We start from the raw sequence: 23,533 nt of genomic DNA on the forward strand, positions 1-23,533 counted from the left end.
TCAGCCCTAGCTGGCATAGCCCATGATGAGGCATGATGGGAGTGGCAGGCTGAAAACCCTAAAACCCACAAGTTGCCACACAGGTTAGGAATCTCATTTCTGAAGGTTTGCAAGCAGGTAGAAAAGTAAAGTAATTAGCAAAGAACAGATTAGCTAGCATCTTTCTCCCATTTACATGTGGTCCTTCTTCTTCTTTGAATGTCATGGTTTTTTTTGTTTTATTTTAAAAGGCAGGTAGTATTTGAAACTGACACCTCCAAACCCTCAGCTGAATGTGTTAGAGTCTTATCAGCTCAGGATCCTACCTAGGGTGACCATATGAAAAGGAGGACAGAGCTTCTATATCTTTAACCATTGTATAGAAAAGGGAATTTCAGCAGGTGTTATTTGTATGCCTGCAGCCCCTGGTGTAATTCCCTCTTCATCGCAACAGTGAAAGCTGCAGGAGCCCTGCCTAGCGTGACCAGATATAAAAGAGGGAAGGGCTCCTGTAGCTTTCACTGTTGCGATGAAGAGGGAATTTCAGCAGGTGCTGCATGCATGCGAATGACACCTGCTGAAATTCCCTTTTCTATACAACTTTTAAAGATACAGGAGCCCTGTCTTCCTTTTCATATGGTCACTCTATACCTGGTAACATGCTGGACTTGTACCACCAAACATCAGCACAGAGACTATATTTTTTAAATCCTATTGAGAGCCAGTGTGGTGTAGTGATTAGAGTGTTGGACTAGGAGTCGGTAGGTCTGGGTTCCAGTCCCCTCTTGACTATGGAAGTCAGTTGGGTGAGTTTGGGCCAGTCACAGACTCTCAGCCCAACCTACCTCACAGGGTTGTTGTTGTTGTGAGGATAAAATGGAGAGGAGTCACCTTGGGTTCCTTGGAGAGAAAAAAGGCAGGATATAAATGTAATAAATAAATACACAAATGCCTCATGGTTAAAAAAGCCACTTTGCATGTTGAAAGGGTGGGAGTGGGGACAGCCTCAAAACAGCCTAAAGAAGACTATGCATGCTCAGTGGGGACAGAATGCTGGGTGTGGGGAGAGAAATGGAGTGTCCTGGAAAAGGACTTGGCTAGTTGTCTGGAATTCATTTCTTCATTTAACAGTTCTATCTCACTGTGTAGCTGAGATTATTGTAAACCTGAATGGAAAAATGCCACATGGCATACTTGTTGCCTGCTCCTTGTCACTGAAATGCATATAGATTGAGGGTGGGGATGCCAACATCCATCAGCCTCAGTCAACAAGGGCAATGATCAGGGATGATGGGAGTGATAGTCCAAAAACACCAGGGGGACCTCAGGTTCCTCATTCTTGCTGTAATCAGGATGGCTTTAAAAGGGGGTTGGATAAATTCCTGGAGGCAAAGGCTATCAATGGCTACTAGCCCTGATGGTTGTGTGCTATCTCCAGTATTCGAGGCAATAAGCCTGCGTGCACCACTTGCTGGGGAACATGGGTGGGAGGGTGCTGTTGCACTACATCCTGCTTGTTCATCCCTGGCCGATGGCTGGTTGGCCACTGTATGAACAGAGTGCTGGACTAGATGGACCCTTGGTCTGGTCCAGCAGGGCACTTCTTAGCTTCTTAACCATTTGGCTTAGCATCTATAAGGCTGCAATCCTATGCATGTTTAGACAGAGAAAAGTCCTACCACTCTCGGCATTCTCCAGCTAGCCATGGCTGGCAGGAGAATGCTGGGAGTGGTAGGACCTTTCTCTGTGTAAACATGCACAGGATTGTGACCTAAGTCTCTTGGGTTACAGGCATTTCTGTTGGTTAAGGAGAAATTCTTGCGTTCCCATTCATTTCTTCGAAGCCTCTCCACCCCAATGCAGCAACCCCTCATAGCCAGGAAGGCTGCTCTAAGGCACAATTTGAATATGGCCATGGGTAAAGCACTTATCCATATAAGTGTGCTCCCCTCTCTTTTCAAGCACTGGTCCATTGGTATGCAGCACTAGCAAGGCCACAAAAACGGCATTGGGGCACGTGCTGTTAATGCTGCTCACCAAATGCACCCGGCATGCTCATTCATATGAGAACGAGAGTCATGCAAAAAAATTTCATGGGCACATGCTTCACCCATGTCCAAGATCACATTTGACTTAGGCCTAGGTCTAACAGAAGACGCCAGGTTAGCTCCGTACTGAGAACTGCCTGTGGTACCGAGTAGGCTAGCTAAGTTCTTTGTGCACCTTATTCCCCATTGTTTCAATTAATCCATTCAAGTAATTACAGCTCAGCACCGCCTGTTCCAAGTGAATCATTACTTAAATCTATGGCTGAGAGCAAACTCCACTGAAGAGAGCTTGAAATACGTTCCTTTCCCAGGACAAGTATCATAGCTCTAAAATCAGATGGTGCTAAAATCCACGCCCTGAATTCAGCCTTTCCCAAAGTGGCTAGGGAATGCTGGGAGTTGTAGGACTCCCCCCGCCCACGCCATTTGAACATCCGTCGGATTGCGTCCTAAATCACCCCAAAGGTGTGTGTATTCTGTGCATATATAAACTATAATTCGTATTAGAATCACACTTTCTTTTATTTAGGTTTTGACTTGTGGAACACTTGCCAAAAACGTTTGGCTACCACTATTGTTCTTGATCCTGCTCAGGGAACGGCACTCACAAAATGTTGCCGTTTGGATTGCTGCTGTTCTAGTGTCCAGTTTTTCCATTCCACCCAACTCGATTTTCCATTCTCACCACAACCGACAGCTAGGATTCTATGGCCACTGATTATGATGCCCTCTTTGGGATGTGTTGTGGATTCCCGCTCCTGCTCCCCAACACACACACACACAGCTTCTCTACACACAGGAAAAATCCTGCAGCCTCACTGGGGCTTTTGTCCTCTGCAGTCTTCTCACCATGACGACATCAGGAAAAACTTCCTGACTGTTAGAGCAGCACAACAATGGAACCAGTTACCTAGGGAGGTTGTGGGCTCTCCCACACTAGAGGCCTTCAAGAGGCAGCTGGACAACCATCTGTCAGGGATGCTTTAGGGTGGATTCCTGCATTGAGCAGGGGGTTGGACTCGATGGCCTTATAGGCCCCTTCCAACTCTACTATTCTATGATTCACAAACAACCACATGATTTTGACTTGAAAACTCCCCTTTTCGGAAAGGTTCCATTGAGATTAATGAGACAGTGCCATCTAAATAAATAAATAAATGGAAGTGGAATTATAGCACAACACCAAGTTTACCCATGGAAATCCTGTGATTTCTCAGATAATACCACATTATCTGCTTTTTTTCTTTTTAAAACCGAGATTTCCAGGGGATAGTACGAGAGATGTCCTGGACATTGACAGCATTGTGCAATGAACCCACAAACTTCCGAGAGTGGTCAATCATGAGCATGCAATAAATTGCTCATTTAGAGAAGGTATCTAACCACATGAATAGGGTATTTTCATTACTTTAAAAAGAAGAAGAAAAACCTTCTGCAAACCTTGGGGCTTTCCCAAGCCTGTTGATGTACCATTTGGGCAAACATAAAGGAGGGCACTCAGAGGCTGAATATCAGAATCCTAAGGCCACAATTTTACTTAGAAGTCAACCCCAGCCTATGCCAGAACTGGGATAGCCTGCACTCCTGCAGTGAGAGCTGGCGGCTCCGATTTCGGTGGGGCTATGGATCCGTTTTGGATTTCAGCCAGAACTGTAAAGGACCTATCCAAGGGCCTGAAACCATTTTGGAGATAGGGTTCAGCACCTTGAACGGCTCCTTTAAAGTTCTGGCTGAAACCGAGAATGGATTCAAAGCCCCACCGAACCCGGAGCCGCTCGGAGGCAGATTTGGATCGGGACCATAACCCGCAAAGGAGGTGTGCGTGGAGGGGAAATGGGGGTACTTTACTCCTTCACCTGCTATTATTTGCACTGGAAGGAAAGCTCCCGGAAAGCGTGTCCCTTCCTCGGAAGGAAACACCATTGAAATGGGACTCCTCCGAAACAACCCACCCTCGTCACGCACGCTTTCCCGGGGCGGGGGGCGGGGAGAGGAGCCGCCCGGCTCCCGTTTCAAAGCGCCCGGGACTCCCGCGGCTGCTGCTTGCGCTCGAGAAGGCAGCGGCAGCGGCAGCCGCCGCGTTTCCTTCGGAGCGCCGCCCAGCCCGGAGGAATTCCGCGGGACTCGACTGGCCAGCGCGCCGGGCAGGCTGGACGGCAGCGGCTCCTCGGCGCTTCCCCGCGGCTGCAAGCCCTTCCCCGTCCCGGGCAGGGCAAGGGAGGAGCAGGTGATCCCACCCGGCAGAGGCGGGCAGTTCCCGCCCCTCGGCTCTGCCTCCGCAACGGCCAGAAGCGGCGGCGGCGGCGGCGGCTGCCTCTGCTGCAAAGGAGGGTCGCCAGGAAAGTTCCCCAGCGGCGGCGCCCGGAGAAACAACTTGCAGAGGAGGGAGGGAGACGGAGAGAGAGAGAGAGAGAGAGAGAGAGAGGGAGAGGGGCGGGGAGAGCCAAGCGAAGCGGCGGCGGCGGCGGCCCGGATCCGGCACCCCGAGCATGGCGGGAGAGCTAGCAGCCGCCGAGGCCGAAGCCGGAGGGGGCTGACTTGGGTAGCAGACGCCGAGAGGGGGAGAGACGGGGTGGCTCTAAGCCCCGGCATGGCCCGCTGGATCCCCACCAAGCGCGAGAAGTACGGTGTGGGTGAGTACTCCGGGAGAGGTGGCCCTCCTCCCTTTTCAGCTGCGGTTCCCACGTGCAACACGCGTGTCGCGTGCCTCTCTTTCTTCTTCTAAGGGTCGTGTGCGTACGCCCCCCCTCCCCCCAGTCGCTGCAGGATTTGAATTCTTCCCTCCACCCCACATCTGTTCTTTTTCTTCTCGCCTACACCTTAGATCACATCATTCCCCCCTCTATTATTATCACTAATAATGATGATGATGATGATAATAATAATAATATGGCATCTCACATTGTAGTGCTATGCATATCTTCTCAGCAGAAAGTCCCATTGAGTGCAGTGGAGCTTACTCCCAGGTAAGTGGGTATAGGATTGCAGCCTGAAAGATTTTAAGTTTTCAGAGCTGCCTGCAGTCCAATCTTATATGCGTCTACTCAAAAGTAAACGCTATCGAGGCCAATGGGTCCTCTTCCCTGGTAAGTGTGTATTTAGGATTGCAGTGGTATGTAATTGAGATTGTATAAAACGTGACTCCACCCTAACTCTTTAGGAGGAAGAAAACTGAATTCTCCTCCTTCCTTCCCCCTCCCTCCTTCTGGTAAAGTTTTTGAAAGGAGAGTAGCTAAGATCTTTTAAGGTGATCCATTATCCATTAACTTCTTTTATCTGTCCTTTAGGAAGGGGGGAGGGGGACATTTCTTTCCTCCCTCCCCCTCCTCAGGGTGCAGTATCATTGGTAAAAAGGAGCTTCTGAGGCACTCAGAGTTGCCATGCAAAATAAGGAAGTTGGCTCCGTTACTCTGGATCAATCAACATAGGGCTCAAAGGTGTGATCTTAGCTGTTAGTGTGGGACACGGGGCCTGTTCGCATGTGATGCTAAGCCGCCGTGGGTTAAGTAACCCCTGAGAGACTTTTACAAAATTGTGTGAATCCCGTGAGGGTGGGTTGTTGGCACGATTAACAAACCATCCATAACCCGTGGGCTATTTTCGGGTTGTGGGTGGTTTGTTAACCACGCCAAAGACCTACCCTTGCCGGGTTCGCATGGCACGACAAGCTGTGGCCGTGGCTTGAATTTGCAAAAGTTGGCTGCCATGTGCTGCAAGGCGCCATGGCTCAAATAAGCCATGGTGGGCTGTGGTGATTGTGTGAACGTGGTCAGTGTGAAGTTCTCCTGACAGTAGTTGCCTCCCCCTCTGATGCCCTGGGGATTCAGCTCTGCCCCTCCCCATTGCTTGCCACACTTAATGGCCTAATTATGGGCCTGCTCCTCTTCCCCCCCCCCATACATGTCATTCTTTCCATGTCTGTCAAGCTATCTCTTTGTACAGTGCCTGAGTTCAATTCTGCCTTCATTCGGGGAAGGCTGATGGGTAGAAGGGCCTCCTGTGACCTGGAGGCATTTTTCCCTAGGGTCAGTACTTTGGGGGCTAGTTGAGATTTCTTAGAGGTGGTGGATGAGATGCTCTGCATCTGCTCAGAGGCACTCGTTTCTGCTCTGTTGCGTCATATGTTCTCGCGAATTTGGAAACAGGCGATGGGGCTATGGCTGAGCCCTGCCCCCAGTGAAGTCCTGCTGCTTCTCTAGGTCCTGGGATGAGAGTGCTGGATGGAGAATAGGGAACCCCGAGTTCAAAGCCTTGCTCAGCCACTGGCCAGGTGACATTGGGCCACCTGCTATCTCTCAGCCTAGCCCACCTCGCAGTGTTAGTGTGAAAATAAAAAGGAAGGGGCAGAGAGCTGCACATGATCGCCTGAGGAAAAGAGGAAGAACAGTGTAATATCTTCCCAGCACCTTTCTCCATAGCAGCCTACCCCAGCCTAGCCACCCTCCAGATGTGTTGGACTACAACTCCCATCATTACCAGCCAGCATGCTAACTGGCATGATGGGAGTTGTAGTCCAACATGTCTGGAGGGCATCAGGTTGGGGGAAGCTGTCTTAAACTATGAGTTCCTATTGTTATGACGTACCATCTAAACCTATGGACACTGATTCCCTTATCATAGAATCATAGAATAGCAGAGTTGGAAGGGGCCTACAAGGCCATCGAGTCCAACCCCCTGCTCAATGCAGGAATCCACCCTAAAGCATACCTGACAGATGCTTGTCCAGCTGCCTCTTGAATGCCTCTAGTGTCGGAGAGCCCACAACCTCCCTAGGTAACTGATTCCACCGTCACACTGCTCTAACAGTCAGGAAGTTTTTCCTGATGTCCAGCCAGAATCTGGCTTCCTTTAACTTGAGCCCGTTATTCCGTGTCCTGCACTCTGGGAGGATCGAGAAGAGATCCTGGCCCTCCTCTGTGTGACAACCTTTTAAGTATTTGAAGAGTGCTATCATGTCTCCCTTCAATCTTCTCTTCTCCAGGCTAAACATGCCCAGTTCTTTCAGTCTCTCTTCATAGGGCTTTGTTTCTAGACCCCTGATCATCCTGGTTGCCCTCTTCTGAACACGCTCCAGCTTGTCTGCATCCTTCTTGAATTGTGGAGCCCAGAACTGGACGCAATACTCTAGATGAGGCCTAACCAGGGCCGAATAGAGAGGAACCAGTACCTCACGTGATTTGGAAGCTATACTTCTATTAATGCAGCCCAAAATAGCATTGGCCTTTCTTGCAGCCATATTGCACTGTTGGCTCATATTCAGCTTGCGATCTACAACAATTCCAAGATCTTTCTCGTTTGTAGTATTGCTGAGCCAAGTGTCCCCCATCTTGTAACTGTGTGTTTGGTTTCTATTCCCTAAATGTAGAACTTGGCATTTATCCCTATTAAATTTCATTCTGTTGTTTTCAGCCCAGCACTCCAGCCTATCAAGATCACTTTGAAGTTTGTTTCTGTCTTCCAGGGTATTAGCTATCCCACCCAATTTTGTGTCATCTGCAAATTTGATCAGCGTTCCCTGCACCTCCTCATCCAAATCATTAATAAAAATGTTGAAGAGCACTGGGCCCAGGACTGAGCCCTGCAGCACCCTGGGCAAAATGTATCCCAGATACATTTTTCTTTCCTCCTTCCTTGATGTAGTTTGATTCCACCCCCACCCATTCCCGGGGGTATCTGTAATGTCAATATGGGGAGTAGCCGCAGCACAGTGGTTGAGCACATGGTTTGCATACAGAATTGTCCCAGGTTCAGTTCTTGGCATTGCCATTTAGAAAGGATAAGTGGGCCCTGCAGCAAAATGTTGCAGTGTGCAGTGTTCAAGATTCCAGCTATTCTATTCCAGCTCCTAGTTTTCCATGTTTCCAAATAACTGTCAAACAGCATTCTGTGCCCACTGAGCATGCTCGGTGTTCATTTGGGTGTGTGTGTTAAAGGTTCCCCCCCCCCTCCCCTAGATATTTTTTCTAAACCTGCAGACCTTGTATTTTACCTCCCTCTTGTGCTTGGGTGATACAGTTTTGAATACATAAGCAATGGCACTTACCACCTGGACAGTGGAAATAGAGGGAGTCACTTTGCGTGCTAAGACTGGTGAAGACATTCTGGCCGGGATCCTGGAGAGCCGTAGGAGTCAGAGCTGGCAACACTGGGGTAGATAGATAGACCAGTGAGGTGATTCATTTGGTTTCCAGTCAAACACTCACACTGCTACACAGCGCTTTCCTGGGAGATTGTCAGATACAGAAAATTCCTTTCCAAGTAATGCTGTGAAGTCACAGAACTGGTCCTGAAAAAGTATATCCCAGCAGGAAACCTTAAAAAAATGCAATACATTTTTGTGGGCCACCTTCCAGTGTATACATTCACATTATAAAATCAATAGGAATTTCGGGTGCTATCCTATTCACGTTTAGAAGGAAAGCCCTACAACTCCAGCCTTTAAAACACAGAATAGAGATGAGGAACTTCTGGCAAATGTGCGGAGTGTGGGTGTGCCTGGCCCACCAGCCTTTCTCCAGGCTCTCCTCCCCACTCTCCAAGGCAGGGAAATTTCCCATCAACAAAACAGCACACACAAAATACAGTCGCTAAACAAAAGCAAAGACCATCAATAATGATTACAAGCAGTAACAACAGTAAAATTAAGTAAGTGATGACAGATTTCAGTAGCACCATATGTGCAGCAGCCCCAAAAGATCTTCATTCATATAATTCTTTACCATAACAAATTAAACTTAATCTCTTTCCCATCATTTGAGGAAAGGCTTTGGTGAATACTGCTGTGTATATCCCCTAATAGAATATAAAATAAAATGCTGCCAATTTTTTTTTTTATGAAATCAGATGTTTTGACTTTACCTTTAGCTGATTTCAGTTGGTACGTCAATTTTTTTTTCTGCCGTGGCTATTTGACACAGTTCTGTATACTGAGATACTGTGTGCATAATAGTCATTTGCGATGTGGAGATTCCCAAGTTGCTCATGTGTCATATCACGGGGCTAGTTCATTCATTTAACTCTATCACTTGAGTATTCATTGTTAGATGATGCACGACTGAATGTCTGAATGGACTCTGCTGGGCGGCATTTTTTGAGAGTGGGGGAGTGGAGTCTCTGTGACAGTTATGTCTGTGGCATTTGATTCGTGGGAGCATTCCTTCCCACGTGGAAGTCAACCAGTGATGGTCCTGGGATTGTGACAATATTTGAATCCTCTCTATGCACATCACAACACTGGCGTTAGCCAGCTTACTTCTCCATAATACATGACATTTCTCTGTGCATGTGAATGTCCCCTGGATCCCTCTGGATGTGTTGGACTACAACCCCTATCATCCCAAGCAATGGGAGATGTAGTCCAGCACACCTGGAGGTCACCAGGGAGAAAGAAACTGATTTATAGGATTGCTTCCGCAGCTTGAAAATGCAATGTGTATGTGTTTGGGAAAACTGTGGAGGATTTAATGAAAAATCACTCCTTTGTCAATAAACATCTTTGGACCATGTAGAAGGTTCCAGGTTCGGTCCGTGGCATCTCCAGTTAAAAAGATCAGGTAGCAGTTGAGGGGCAATGCAAAAGCCTCAGGCCAGAACAAAAGGACCACAAAAAGTATGATATAGTCCATTACAAGGCTAATGTAATATATAATATAGTCAATTACAAGGCTAATACTGCTTATGTGTAACTTACAAACAGGACCTCAGTGCAACAGCACCCTCCTGCCCAAGTTCCCCAGCAGCTGGTTTTTGGGGTCTTAGACCTCTGCCCGAGACCTCCAAAAGCCACATTGAGCTCCTGGGGTTGATGGACAAATAATGACCTTTTGGAAGTTAGCATCCGATGCTCCACATTTTGTAGTTTGATGCAGGTACTTGTGTTACAGACTTATTTTGAAAGTGCCTTTTGTCTAGTCTGAAGGTGTGTGTGTGTGGGGGGGGGGTAAAATTTGGTGCTTTTCTCTTTAAAATTTCCAGAAGAAGAAGGCAAGGAAGGCGTGTGTCTGCTTTTAGGTACTTTAAAGGGACATAGACAAAGTTCAACGTTTGTGCACAGTTCACATTTGACAAGGTGTGTGTGTGTGTGTCTGTCTGTCTGTCTGAGTGTCTTCTGTACAAAATGTAGATTAAACAGAGTGTCAACACTTTGGAGACCATGAAAAACTGAATATCCTACATACCCTTTCCGGGTCTCTCGCAAAGACTGGGAAGCATTTCAGGCAAGAAACTGATAACACAATTTTTCCCAAGCTGTGTGTCTTTTCTCCTGAGAAATACTTTAAAAACTGGAGGTGTTTTTTTCTTAGCTACTCTATAAAGAGGCCTGTTTAACCCTCCTACACTTGCAAAAAGTACTTCATTAATCAGATACTGGGCCCCAATCTAGTCATAGGGGTTAAGTAGGACTTAGACATTCTGAGAGTCCATCCTTTGAAATCAGTGTGGCATGTCAGTAATGAGATCACATTCATTTCAATGGATTTTCAGTGGATCAAATTTGGATCCCCAACCCATTATATTTAATTTTGTTTTTGAAAAACACACAACCCCTGTATGTATTTGACGAAAACTCCAATTTAATGTTGTTAACATATGAAATTGAATTAAGGATGATTGTTTAAAGTAACAGGGTGCATTCATACATCTTGGAGTACATAACTATCCTTGGGTGACCATATGGAAAGGAGGACAGGGCTCCTGTATCTTTAGCAGCTGTAGAGAAAAGGGAATTTCAGCAGGTGTCATTGCTATGCATGCAGCCCCTGGTGAAATTCCCTCTTTGTCACAACAGTTAAAGCTGCAGGAGCTCTACTAGAGTGACCAGATACAGAAGAGGGCAGGGCTTCTGCAGCTTTAACTGTTGAGATGAAGTGGGAATTTCATGAGGTGCTGCCTGCATACAAATGACACCTGCTGAAATTCCCTTTTCTATGCAACACTTAAAGACATAGGAGCCCTGTCCTTCTTTCCATACGGTCGCCCAGAACTATACAATAAAGGTATCTGCAGCCATTCAGGCTGCAATCTTACACACATTTACCTGGAAGTAAGTACCATTTAACTCAAGCTTTGGTAGTATCCCATGTTAGTCCTACATAAAGTAGACCCATTGAAATGAATGGGAGTGAAATTAGTCATTACTGACTTAAGTCTTATTCATTTTAATGGGTCTACTCTACATAGGACTAACATTGGATACTACCCATAATTACATTAACTGCTGCATAAAGCAGCTGTTGTGTTGTCAAACTAGAGTTCTTAGCACGTTGGGGTCCTTTCTATCTCCACTTTTTTGGGTGCATGTTGTACTATTTCCCTGCATGCCCTCTCACTTTAATTGTGACCTCAGTGGCCTTTTATTGAAAACCTTAAAATAATGCAATGAAAGGAGGTTTATTGTAGGGACTTGTGTTGAATATGAAGTGGCAGCAGGTTAGGGTGAAATTTTTGCATGCTTCTATACCTCCTTGGGGTCATTGTGACCCCAAATGCATGGGAAAGTGAACCGATAAGTCCCCCAGTTAAGCTGGTGTTTCCAGCCAATGGTTCAAAGATGATCCAGTCCTACACTCTTTCACATTTCCCATGAAACCTTGTCAATTTCAGAAAGTTGATGTTGCCTTGATATCACTTTCACACTTGTGTAGAGTGTTCATCTGAAATGCCATGCTGTGTTATCTAGTGCGGTGGGTTTTTTTGTTTTTTGTTTGTAATGGGTGTGTTACATCTGCACACCCTGGACTTTGTTTCTTTCTGAGGCCAGAGATGACTCATTCTAAGAACTGGCTTTGTTACGTTAATGTGACTCCAATGGAGGGATGGGAAATTTTATGAGTGTGGTGTCGTGGAAGACTAGGAGGGAGTTAGACAAGAACTTTATGGATTCTCTCCAGCAAGAACAGAACAGCCACAGGGTACTCCTGACTTCTCCCAGATAAAACTTAAGTCCAGGGCCATCTAGTGACTAAACTATATAATGGCATTATCCACTATCTGTGGATTGTGAAAGCTGCCATTGAAGAAGAGTTAAGGAAAGCGATATAGGAAAGAAACAGTGGTAGTCTCTATTGCTGTTTGTGTGGGACATGTATTCTTTGATACCTGCTTGAAAACTGCACTGAGAAAAAGACCTCTGAGATAGGATCTTTGTGTCTTGCTCCCAGACAGCTGAATGCATTTGTCCTTGATGAGCTGGTTAATGGTTTTGTGGATGCCTGTGTGTTACCTTGAATCAGCCTTCCCCAGCCTGGTGTCCTCCAGATGTATTGGACTACAACTCCCATTGTCCAAAGCCAGTAACCACTCTGTGCCCCCCTCCGCATTGAGAAAGGGGGCTGCCCCTTTATTAGTGCATGGAGTGGTGGTGCTGTGTCTTTCTCTGCGTGGAGGAAGGAACTCAGCCAGCCACTAAAGCCTGGAGGAGGAGCTTCTCTTGGTGCCAGATGAGTGTGCATGAATGGCCTTGACTGGGTTCTCACGACATGCTAACCCATGATGGTTTGTTTTCTGGAACAACCCATAATGGACTAGCGTGTTGTCTGTGGGATAGCCCCTGCCCCCTTGGATAGCTTTAAAAGGAAGTTGGATAAATTCTTGGAGGAGAAGGCAATCAATGGCTGTTAGCCGTGATGGCCATGTGTTACCTCCAGTATCAGAGGCTGTAACCCTGTCTACACAGTTTTTGGTGAACATGGGCAGGAGGGTGCTGCTGCGTCAGTATCCTGTTTGTGGGTTCCTGGTCGGCATCTGTTTTGCCACTGTGTGAACAGAGTGCTGGACCAGATGGACCCTCGGTCTAGTCCAGCATGGTTCATTCTTTGTTCTTATGGGTTGCTTCCCCAAACAACTGACTCTGAGAACCCATGGTCTGCAGTAAAGGTTGTTCATACCTAAGGTGGGTTAGCGTGTTGTCTGTTGCGCCAGCGTGGGTTATGGAGATTGCCTACAGATCTGCCGGGCAAGAGCTGCCAAAAAACGCTGTCGCCGCTCTGCTCCTCTCATGCAATCTCTATTCACACCTCAAAGGAAACTGGGATACCAGCCTGGCTGGGCAGGAGGAGGGGTGCAGGATGTGTGAAATGAACTGTGTAGGTGGATTGTCTGATCATCTGATGGGAGTGCAGTAGGTTGTTTGAATAACCACCTACCCAGCATAGCTGGCCACCCACCATGGCTTAGCGTGATGTGTGGACCCAGCCCCTATCCATTCAGACATACAAATGCACAACCCTCCCCAGTGCCCCCCTGTTGCTTCCAGCTGGTTCCTGCAGCCCTCTCTCCCACTGCTCTTCCTCCATACCTCCCCCCTGCTGGCTTTCCTTCCCGATATTAGAGTCCTGACAAATGCACATTGGTGCCCCAAACTGTCCTTCATTGCTGCTGATTTGAGTTTGCAAAGATCTCTATGTTCTGTTGATTGTGGGCAGGGCTCCACCAGCCATTTGGCAGTGGGTACAGCTCAGGTTTTGGGCAAATGCCCAATTTAATCAGATTGTACTGTCTCTCGCCGTCAGTTTTCATAAAACCTCAGAGGTGGGTGGTTTTTTTTTAATGTAATGTAATGTACTCATCACCTAATTGACTTTAAGAAGGTTTGTTTGGCATAGGAAGTCAAGAGGACAGTTATGTATTTTTCAGGCATTGTCTTTCATCAGTTTCTGTTTTAGGCTTTATTTAGATAAGTCTTCTCTGCCCTGGGGCCCTCCAGATGTTCTGTGCTTCAACTCCCATCAGCCCCAGCTAGCATGGTTACTGGTCAGGAATGCTTGGAGTTGTAGTCCAAAATAACTGGAGGGCACCAGGATGAGGAAAGCTGATTTAGACTGTAAGACCTTAATCTTCTGTTACTTTCTCTTAACATAGGCTTATAAAGGGATTGGCTGAGTTTGGACGCCAAGATAAACTGTTGTTTATTGTGATGAGAATGCAACTGTGTAAGCCTTAGGCTTGTCTCCTCTCGCCTCCCCTCCCCTCTCCTGCTTCTGTTTTAGATTAACTGCTGTTTAATGTGCTGCCCGAACTCCAAACTGGTTAATCAAACAAGCCATAGTTCAAATTAGTTACAGTTTGTTGAGTTTAGATGAAACAACAAGTTGAGATTGAATAAAAGTGGAACTGATAGCTTCTGACTTCTCCCTTTTAACCATGGCAGATGAGGAGAGGACGGAAGAGCATGCAAGCCAGAGGCTCACACACTCCTGATCTTGACACTTCAAACCATGGCTTATCGTGGTGTCCAAACCATGGCTTATCGTGGTGTCCAAACCATGGCTGCGCCCTTATCTGGACAGAGATAGCTTAGCTACAGTTATCCATGCTCTGATAACCTCTCGTTTGGATTACTGCAATGCGTTATACGTGGGGCTGCCTTTGAAAACGGTCCGGAAACTTCAACTGGTGCAAAACAAGGCAGCACGCTTACTAACAGGGACTGGCCGACGAGACCACATTACGCCAGTCCTTTTCCAGCTTCATTGGCTGCCAGTCCAGGTCCGGGCCCGATTCAAAGTGCTGGTATTAACATTTAAAGCCCTAAACGGCTTGGGGCCAGGTTATCTGAAGGAACGCCTCCTCCCATATGTACCTGCCCGGACCCTAAGGTCATCTTCAGGGGTCCTTCTCCGTGAGCCCCTGCCAAAGGAAGTGAGGCAGGTGGCTACCAGGAGGAGGGCCTTTTCTGCTGTGGCACCCTGGCTGTGGAATGAGCTCCCTAAGGAGGTTCGCTTGGCACCTACATTATATGCTTTTAGACGCCAGGTGAAGACCTTTTTATTCTCCCAACATTTTAACAATCTATAAATTTTAAATAACATGGTTTTAAATTTGTAATTTTGCATTGCTGCTGTTTTTATCTGGTTGAGCTTTTATATTGTATTTTATATTATGGTTTTATACTGTTGTTTTATATGTTGAATGGTTTTAATTTTTGTGAACCGCCCAGAGAGCTCCGGCTATTGGGTGGTATAGAAATGTAATAAATAAATAAATAAATGGCTTATCGTGGTGTCCAAACCATGGCTTATCGTGGTGTCCAAACCATGGCTTATCATGGTGTCCAAACTTTCCTTTCCCCCAATGCAGAGAGATATTTGTGGAAAACTTGTAAAAGTAACAGTCCAGCCCGATGCATCTTTGCACAGAAGTAAATCCCGCTAACTTCCTCTAATGTTAGTGTACAGCTTAAGTTCCTTGAAGAGATCCTATATCCATCCTACTGATTTCCAATTGAACTGCAGGTAATTATGTTCAGGATCATAGCGTTGGTGACATCCGTCCATGTTATTTCAGGATTCTTTAATTAGAAGGTCTGGCTTCACCTGCATGCCTCATTACACCCTGTACTGCATTGAATTGGGTGAATCAATTACAGAATTAAGAATGACCATTGTTTGCCTGGAAAGTTGTGAGCTACCAGCGCAAAGGGAGCAAGGCAGGAAGATCAAAGTGAGTCTCCCCTCTCTTCACGTTGCTATTAAACATTAGTATTTAAAGATAGGGATGGAGATTTAACATTTCCAGAAATGTTGATGGTGGGGTTGGGTGTGGGGAGAATCATCTTCCCTTTCTTCCAGAAATAAATGTAAAATGTGACACAATCTGAAAAATATACAATTTATATTTTACTATCAATTCTAAACTTAATTTATACCACCATAAAAGAATAACAGGTTTTATGTCTATCTTAGGCTGCAATCCTAAACCTGTTTGCTCGCGAGGAAGCCCCATTGAATCCACTGGAATGTATTTCTCAATTACGGGCATGGCCTTGTAAAATATTTGCTACATTTCTTAAAAGGATCCATTCCTTAGTTTGGTTCAAACAGTAATTGCAAATTAACCCTGTGTTAGAGAGGGAGCTGTAATTTTATTACTTATGTTACTGTTTTTCTGGGCCTTTGCATCTCTAGGTGTGGTTAAGGAACCACATGATTTACTTCTGGGATGGAGAGGGCGTGCTTTACTTCAAACAAGAGTCTGGCAGATGTTACAAAATGTTGCTGTAAACGGGGCAACATGCATTTTGCACACAAACAGTCCAATTATACTTCTGACATATTTTGAGTCAACTATAGCATTTTATTACATTGCACGAGGGCTGTGCAGCCACCCCCGATCCGCCTCGGAGGCCAATCTGAAGCACCCGAAGCAGCCCTGATCCACCTCAGGGCTGCCTCGGGGGTTGCCCAACCTGCCTCAGTGCCTAAGCTGAGGCGAGATGCGGGCCCTCTGAGGCGACTCAGAGTTTTCCGGGTGCCAGCTGTCCAGCTGGCACCCAGAAAAGGCTCCCCCGCCAGTCTCCTTACCTGATGCCGCTGCCGCCATCTTTCTTCTGGCGGCTTCCGGTGCCGCTGCCGGAAATTACCAGAAGTAGGCCGTGTGATTTTAAGATATCGCGCAGCCTCTGCTGATTAGTACCTCTATGGCCACTGTAGTTTGTGACCATAGAGGTACTAAACTGTTAAGTACCTCTATAGCCACAAACTATGGTGGCCGTATAGGTACTAATCACAGCAGAGGCCACACAATATCTTAAAATCGCATGGCCTACTCCCTTTCATTTCCACTGGCGGCAGCACCAGAAGCTACCAGAACCAAGATGGTGGCGGCGGAGGGAGCAGGTAAGGAGACTAGTGTGTGTGTGTGTGGGGGGGGTTGGCTCCAAAGCTTCGGACCGCTTCGGCTTCGGGCTGCCTCGGCCTTCACCCGAACCACCTCAGATCAGTGATTTGGAGATCCGAATCACCCCAATCTGCTTCGAATTCGGGGTTAGGTTCCGAGGTGGTGCACGGCCCTACTTTGCACAGGGTGTAGTTAAACTATGGAATTTTCTACCACAAGATGTAGTGATGGCCACCATTTTCGATGGCTTTAAAAGGAAGTTAGACAAATTCCTGGAAGAGAAGCCTATCAATGGCTGCTAGTCCTGATGGCTATACACTACCCCCAGTATCAGAGGCAGTAGGCCCATACACACCAGTTGCTGGGGAACATGGGTAGGAGGGTGCTGTTGCCTCATGTCCTGCTGGTGGGGTTTCCATGGGCAGCTGGTTGGCTACTGTGTGAACAGAATGCTGGGCTAGATGGACCTTTGATCTGATCCAGCACGGCTCGTCATATGTTCCCATTTTTGAGCTCATGGCTCCTTCAAAGCCTCCTGATTACATAATGATACATCATCTTAAAATAAATCCTTCTTCATTGCTTTAAAACAACCTCTCCCTGACATCTCTAAAATAGAAGGCTTGTTAGTAGTCTATATTTTTAGGAAGCCAAGCATGCAGTTTCAACCTTGTTTTCTTACAGGCTCTCTGCCTTAATTGCTTTCTTCGGTGCTTCTTGGATGCAGAGTTATAATTTCCCGGTGATCTTTAAAAAGCAACAGTAAAGACGAAATCTGCAACTTACATCAGATCCTCTGACTTTCTGCAGCTTGTAGGTCAAAGCAGATCTGTCATACCCACCAAGGAAGGCTTATGAAAGCAGAGATGGTGTGGTTAGGTGACTCTGGAAATGGTCTTATTGGGGCTTCCTCATTAGATGGTCTTCAGTTACTTCAAAATGTGGTAAGCCAGCCCTGCTGAGTTTGCTCCCACTCCTGGTCATTCTGTTGAGCAAATCTGGCTCTACCATTTGGCGGAGTGAGATGGTTGCTTCTGGCGACAGATGCTTGGAGGCGGCAGTAAGGTGTGGAAGAAGAGAGCTGTGGGCCACACTGCTGGCTCTGCTCTCCTGCCTTCAGATGGTGGAGGATGCTGTCCCTCTGCCAGTGTCAAAGAAAGATTCACCTGCCAATCTGGTTGGCTTTTGTACATGGAATGGGAGGGGACACCACCTGGTCCTTTGCTTCAGGCAGCTAATTGACTTGTGACCACTTTGCGGCTGAGTGGGGCCCTGGATCTTGGAAGTCCTACTGTTACAGTGCCAGTGACAAGCTGGGCATGACATCAGGAAGCTGTGGCCTGTGAAATAAATGTGGTCTCTCTCTCTCTCTCTCTCTCTCTCCTCTGAAATCAATGAGTACTTATGTGGTAAGGATGGGTAGCAACGAGCAGAGGTACCATTATGTAAGGTAAGCCATTGAGTTCATCCCCAGCTAAATTGGAGCCTTAGCAGTGTGGTGCAATTATCTGGGAGTTTCTTAGTGCAACAATGTGCTCAACCATAACATGGATTCTTTTCTCATGCTCTACAGTGGAGGGTTTCTCTCTGCTCCAAACTTTTGGCATTCAGGCCAGTCCAGTTTCTCCACTCCTTTATTTTAACATAGCGGGAGGCAATGTGGTGTTCCCAGACACCTTTCTTGGTGCTCAAGTTGCCATATCGCTCCCACTTTTTAAAAAAATAATAAAAAAATACATTTTCTTGCCTGCGACTGTGAGCACTTTAAGGCAATGTGAAGGCCTCTAGCTGCTGTCATTTTCATTTCTGCCAACTGCTTCTGGGCCACACATGGGTCTCAGAGAAAAGAAGATGGTGAGCGGCTTCAGACGGCTGCTTTCCTCTGTAGTGCACCCAGACACCAGGGAAAAGAAGTGGAGGAAGGACTCTATCAGAGGGCTGATAGAGAGGAGGCGAGAAAAACAGTTTGGCTTCAGGTTTCTGTTGGCGCTGAGAAGTTTGGGTTCAAAGGCATTGTTACGTGTGTTAGGGCTCAGCAGTACTACGAATGAGAAGGATCTTGGAATTGTTGTAGATCACAAGCTGAATATGAGCCAACAGTGTGATGTGGCTGCAAGAAAGGCAAATGCTATTTTGGGCTGCATTAATAGAAGTATAGCTTCCAAATCGCGTGAGGTACTGGTTCCTCTCTATTCGGCTCTGGTTAGGCCTCATCTAGAGTATCGCGTCCAGTTCTGGGCACCACTGAGCCTTGTGTGGCGCAGAGCAGTGAAGCAGCAGTTTCTGCAGCTGAAACTCTCCCCAAAGCCTGAGTTCGATCCCAGCGGAAGCTGGTTTCAGGCAGCCGGCTCGGGTTGACTCAGCCTTCCATCCTCCCAAGGTCGGTAAAATGAGTACTCAGTTAGCTGGGGGAAATGTAATAATGGCCAGGGAAGGCAACGGCAAACCACCCCGCTATAAGGCCTGCCAAGAAAACATCAACGAAAGCTGGCGTCTCTCCAAGAGTCAGTAATGACTCAGTGCTTGCACAAGAGGTTCCTTTCCTTTCCTTCTGGGCACCACACTTCAAGAAGGATGCAGACAAGCTGGAGCGTGTTCAGAGGAGGGCAACCAGGATGATCAGGGGTCTGGAAACAAAGCCCTATGAAGAGAGACTGAAATGACTGGGCTTGTTTAGCCCGGAGAAGAGGGGTTCTTCAAATACTTGAAAGGTTGTCACACAGAGGAGGTCTGTGTGAGATCTCTTCTCGATCCTCCCAGAGTGCAGGACACAGAATAATGGGCTCAAGTGACAGAAAGCCAGATTCTGGCTGGACATCAGGAAAAACTTCCTGACTGTTAGAGCAGTATGACAATGGAACCAGTTACCTAGGGAGATTGTGGGCTCTCCCACGCTAGAGGCATTCAAGAGGCAGTTGGACAACCATCTGTCAGGTATGCTTTAGGGTGGATTCCTGCATCAAGCAGGGGGTTGGACTCAATGGCCCTATAGGCCCCTTCCAACTACTATTCTATGATTCTGCCTTGCATTCAGTCTTTGGACAGGTTCCTTGTCTTTTGCAACCAGCTACTCCTCCCATGGCAGCCATTTTGTAGTGTTGCCAATGACAGTTTCTCAAACTACCAAATGTGCCTGATGGCCCCTTAAAAGTTGCCTACCCCAGTTCTAGAAATTACGAGAAAACTGGAAAGCATCCATAAAGGGAGAGCTAGTTTCAGGAGGATTATATATGAATGAAGAAGAAGCCCAACTCATTTTGGCCCAGTATGTTATAGGTGGCCTTCCTTAGGTGTTTATGAAAACAGACAATACATTTGAAGATAGGCAGGTGAAATCAGAGCTGAAGGCAATTAATTATATAAGTTAGAATAGGGTTTCTGTTGTGCAATAACTGTCTTCAAATGTAGCTGACAGTCTTGGCAGAGTTCTCTGAAGGCTTTTTAAGAAGTGTAGTTAATACACAAGCAATTCTTGCAATGTGTGTTATTTTATGGAACTTATAAAGTTTTATCTATGACATATTAAACTAATGTATTGTCTCTCTTTATGTCTCCCGAGGAAAGCCATAGTTACATTCAGGCCGAAAAGTGTTGGGCTTCTTAAAGAATAAAACTATTCTTTTGGCATCTTGAGAATAGCTCTCACTTTATGGATCTCCCCTTGTCTTAACAGTTAAATATATAATAAAATCATGGAATTTTAGAGATAGGAGGGACCCGGGAGCTAACCTAACTCAATGTGTCTACTAAATGCAGGAATCTTGCAACCGCAGCACCCTGTACAGCATAGGTCTCTGACGTGGTGCCCGTGGGTGCTCTGGTGCCCACAGGGCCTCCGAAGGTGTCCATGAAGCTCTCCCCTCCCTTTCCCCTTCCAGAAAAAAATGTATTAAGAAAAAACCTTGGAAAATGTTAGGGCGATCTTCTTTCTCTCCCTTTCTAGCCTATCGCCTTGCTCTTTCTCTCCCCCTTTGCCTTGCTATTTGCCCCTCCCTCCTAGCCTCTAGCCTCACTATTTCTCCCCCTTGCCCTTCTTTAGCTCAATTTCAACTAGCCAGGCTTATATGTGACTATCCGCATCCTCCATGGGAGGCATTTTGTGGTAGTGCCCACAGCAGTTTCTTAAACTCCCAATGTGCCCAGAAAGGTTGCCCCACTCCCTGCTGCTGTACAGCATCTAGCCCTCGAGAGGCCTCTTTGGAAAGATGTACAGGATAACCTGAAGCATCCTCCATCTAGCCTGGAGCATCCTCTACAAACTGTGTAGAGCCCCTTCAACCACCCTGCTCCTTTAGGCCTCTCCAGACCAGCGCACCTGTTCTGGATTTCACTACTGGGATGCTCACAATCCCAGATGCTAGCCTATGGCCCCATTCAGAAGACATCTTAAACTACAGCTTTCACAATGGTGGTTAAGCCAGGAAGCAGGGCCCTGTTCAGAAGACACTTTAAACCATGGCTTTAACCATGGTGAAGAAGGCCTTTTGCCTTTTTCACCATGGTGAAAGCCACGGTGAAAGGTGTCTTCTGAACACTGTCCAGCTTTCTGGCTTAACCACCATGGTTAAAGCCGTGGTTTAAGGTGTTTTCTGAATGGGGCCTATATGTGCCTGGTATGGTTCTGACGGAGAGCTTAGATGAGCAACTTACCGCTTTTCCATCTAGCCGAACCAAAGCTCTATGGGATCTGGTCAGGGAGCAGTCAGTGCAGCAGATTGGATTCCCCTTTGTCCCCTGCTTTTTCTACAGGGCTGTAGCCAGCCGTCCTTCCCCACTATTTCCAGGGCTGAGATGTTTCCAGGTTCAACTTCAAAGGCGTGCATAGTAAAACCATGGATTCCTACGCATCCTTAACTCCCCTCCTGAGTCCAAGCGTGTCTGTGTGTGCACCTCTTAGCGTCTGTAAACTGTTAGCGTCAGAGCCATGTAATTTGAATAAGAACTGTTATTCGGAAGCCTGGACCTACTTATAACGAAGGCCTTCCCGGAATATGCCATAACTTCCTTAAGTTATCCCTCGTCTCCTTGAAGCCCAGAATCACAGCTAATACACGCATCGACCTGTACGTTCTTTCAAACCGATCTGTCAGAAATGAACAAGCCTATTAAAAATGAACAAAACTTATTATTATTATTATTATTATTATTATTATTATTATTATTTATTTATATAGCACCATCAATGTACATGGTGCTGTACAGAGTAAAACAATAAATAACAAGACCCTGCCGCATAGGCTTACATTCTAATAAAATCATAATAAAACAATAAGGAGGGGAAGAGAATGCACCAAACAGGCAGTATAAAAGTCAGAACGAAATCAAGTTTTAAAAGCTTTAGGAAAAAGAAAAGTTTTTAGCTGAGCTTTAAAAGCTGCGATTGAACTTGTGGATCTCAAATGTTCTGGAAGAGCGTTCCAGGCGTAAGGGGCAGCCGAAGAAAATGGACGAAGCCGAGCAAGGGAAGTAGAGACCCTTGGGCAGGTGAGAGACATGGCATTAGAGGAGCGAAGAGCACGAGCTGGGCAATAGTGTGAGATGAGAGAGGAAAAGTGCGGGGAAATCGGTGTTCTATTTGCCTTTCAGATATTAAAGGCTGTGGGTGGGTGGTGTGGCTGTGGCCAGAAACATGTTCCATCCACGGAGGTCCTAGGTTGCACGTGGGCTTACAGTGCCCACACTTGGACTCCATCCTCAATGGAATTTACATTTTTGCATTGAGGAATATGGTTCGGCTCCAGTCCTACATCCAAATTTGGTTGTGTATAGAAATTAGGTAGGTTTGGGGGGGGGGTTGCAGGGTGAGGGGGGACTTGTAGCAAAATCTGTCCTTGTTTTCTATACATTCTGGCCCCTCTGTTGACTTGGCTGAGCCCTGAGCAGCAGGAGGTACAGGGGAGTCTGGAGCCAGGGGTGGGACTGGAAGCTAGGAGGTCAGCCGGGGGTTTATAGCCAAAGAGTCAGAGCTGAGAGTCCCCACATAATACATACCAGGGCCAGGAAGACTGTTTCACCCAAGCAACAAGCTGTATATAGCCCTTCCTGTCCATAGGGTGGCCATGTGTCCCATTTTATTTATTAAATTTATATACCGCCCCATAGCTGAAGCTCTCTGGGCGGTTTACAAAAGTTAAAAACAGTGAACATTAAAAAGTATACAAAACTTAAAACCATCAAAAATATAAAAAACAACAGTATAAAACAGTATCCATTTTAAACCACAACAGTTCTAGGGTCCAATAAAAAACAAACAAACTTAGCATATGTTGTTGAATGTTGTTAAATGCCTGGGAGAAGAGAAAAGTCTTGACCTGGCGCCGAAAAGATAACAATGTTTTGATAACAACACCACTGAAAAAGCCCCCTCTCTTGTTGCCATCCTCTGAGCTTCCCTCGGAGTAGGCACTCGGAGGAGGACCTTAGATGTTGAGTGCAGTGTCCGGGTAGGTTCATGTTGGGAGAGGCGTTCTGTCTGGTTTTGTGGTCCCAAGCTGTGAGGACAGTCCTCTGTTTCAAGGGCTGTCCAGTCCAATTTCAAAGATAACCCTAAGGGCCCTTGAAGTTGCCCATCAACATTTAAACACCTAGACAGCAAACTGAGCAAGGCACACAGCTCAGTTGGCCACAGTCTTTCCTACCATGGCGTGATGTACTCCTCCTCTAGTATTCCTCCTTAAATTAGAACAATTCTTTCTGAATCTGCATCTCTCTCCATAAATCAGCACATGCAAATGTTATGCAAATATGTGTTTTCCTTTGTCCTTTTTCTTCATCATGCAATTCCTGTCTTTCTGGCAATGTGTGAGCAGCCACCTTACTTGTCCAGGAGGTTCTGGTGCAGGGCCAGCCCTACCTTTAAGCAGGCTGAGGCCGTTGCTTCAGGCGGCAGA

At 46.6% G+C, this 23,533-nt stretch overlaps 1 protein-coding gene across 1 annotated transcript in view; it reads left to right on the top strand.

The window, feature by feature from the left end:
* Positions 1-4,616: 4,616 nt before the first annotated feature.
* DOCK5 (dedicator of cytokinesis 5) overlaps positions 4,617-23,533 on the top strand; it is a 175,900-nt gene continuing 156,983 nt past the window's right edge. Inside the window, exon 1 of the mRNA XM_063139247.1 lies at positions 4,617-4,660. Coding sequence (XP_062995317.1) covers positions 4,618-4,660 — 43 coding nt within the window. The 5' untranslated portion in view covers position 4,617. The remainder of the gene's footprint in view (positions 4,661-23,533) is intronic.

This window comes from Elgaria multicarinata, chromosome 12 (genome assembly GCF_023053635.1).
Source record: "Elgaria multicarinata webbii isolate HBS135686 ecotype San Diego chromosome 12, rElgMul1.1.pri, whole genome shotgun sequence".
Lineage (NCBI taxonomy): Eukaryota > Metazoa > Chordata > Lepidosauria > Squamata > Anguidae > Elgaria > Elgaria multicarinata.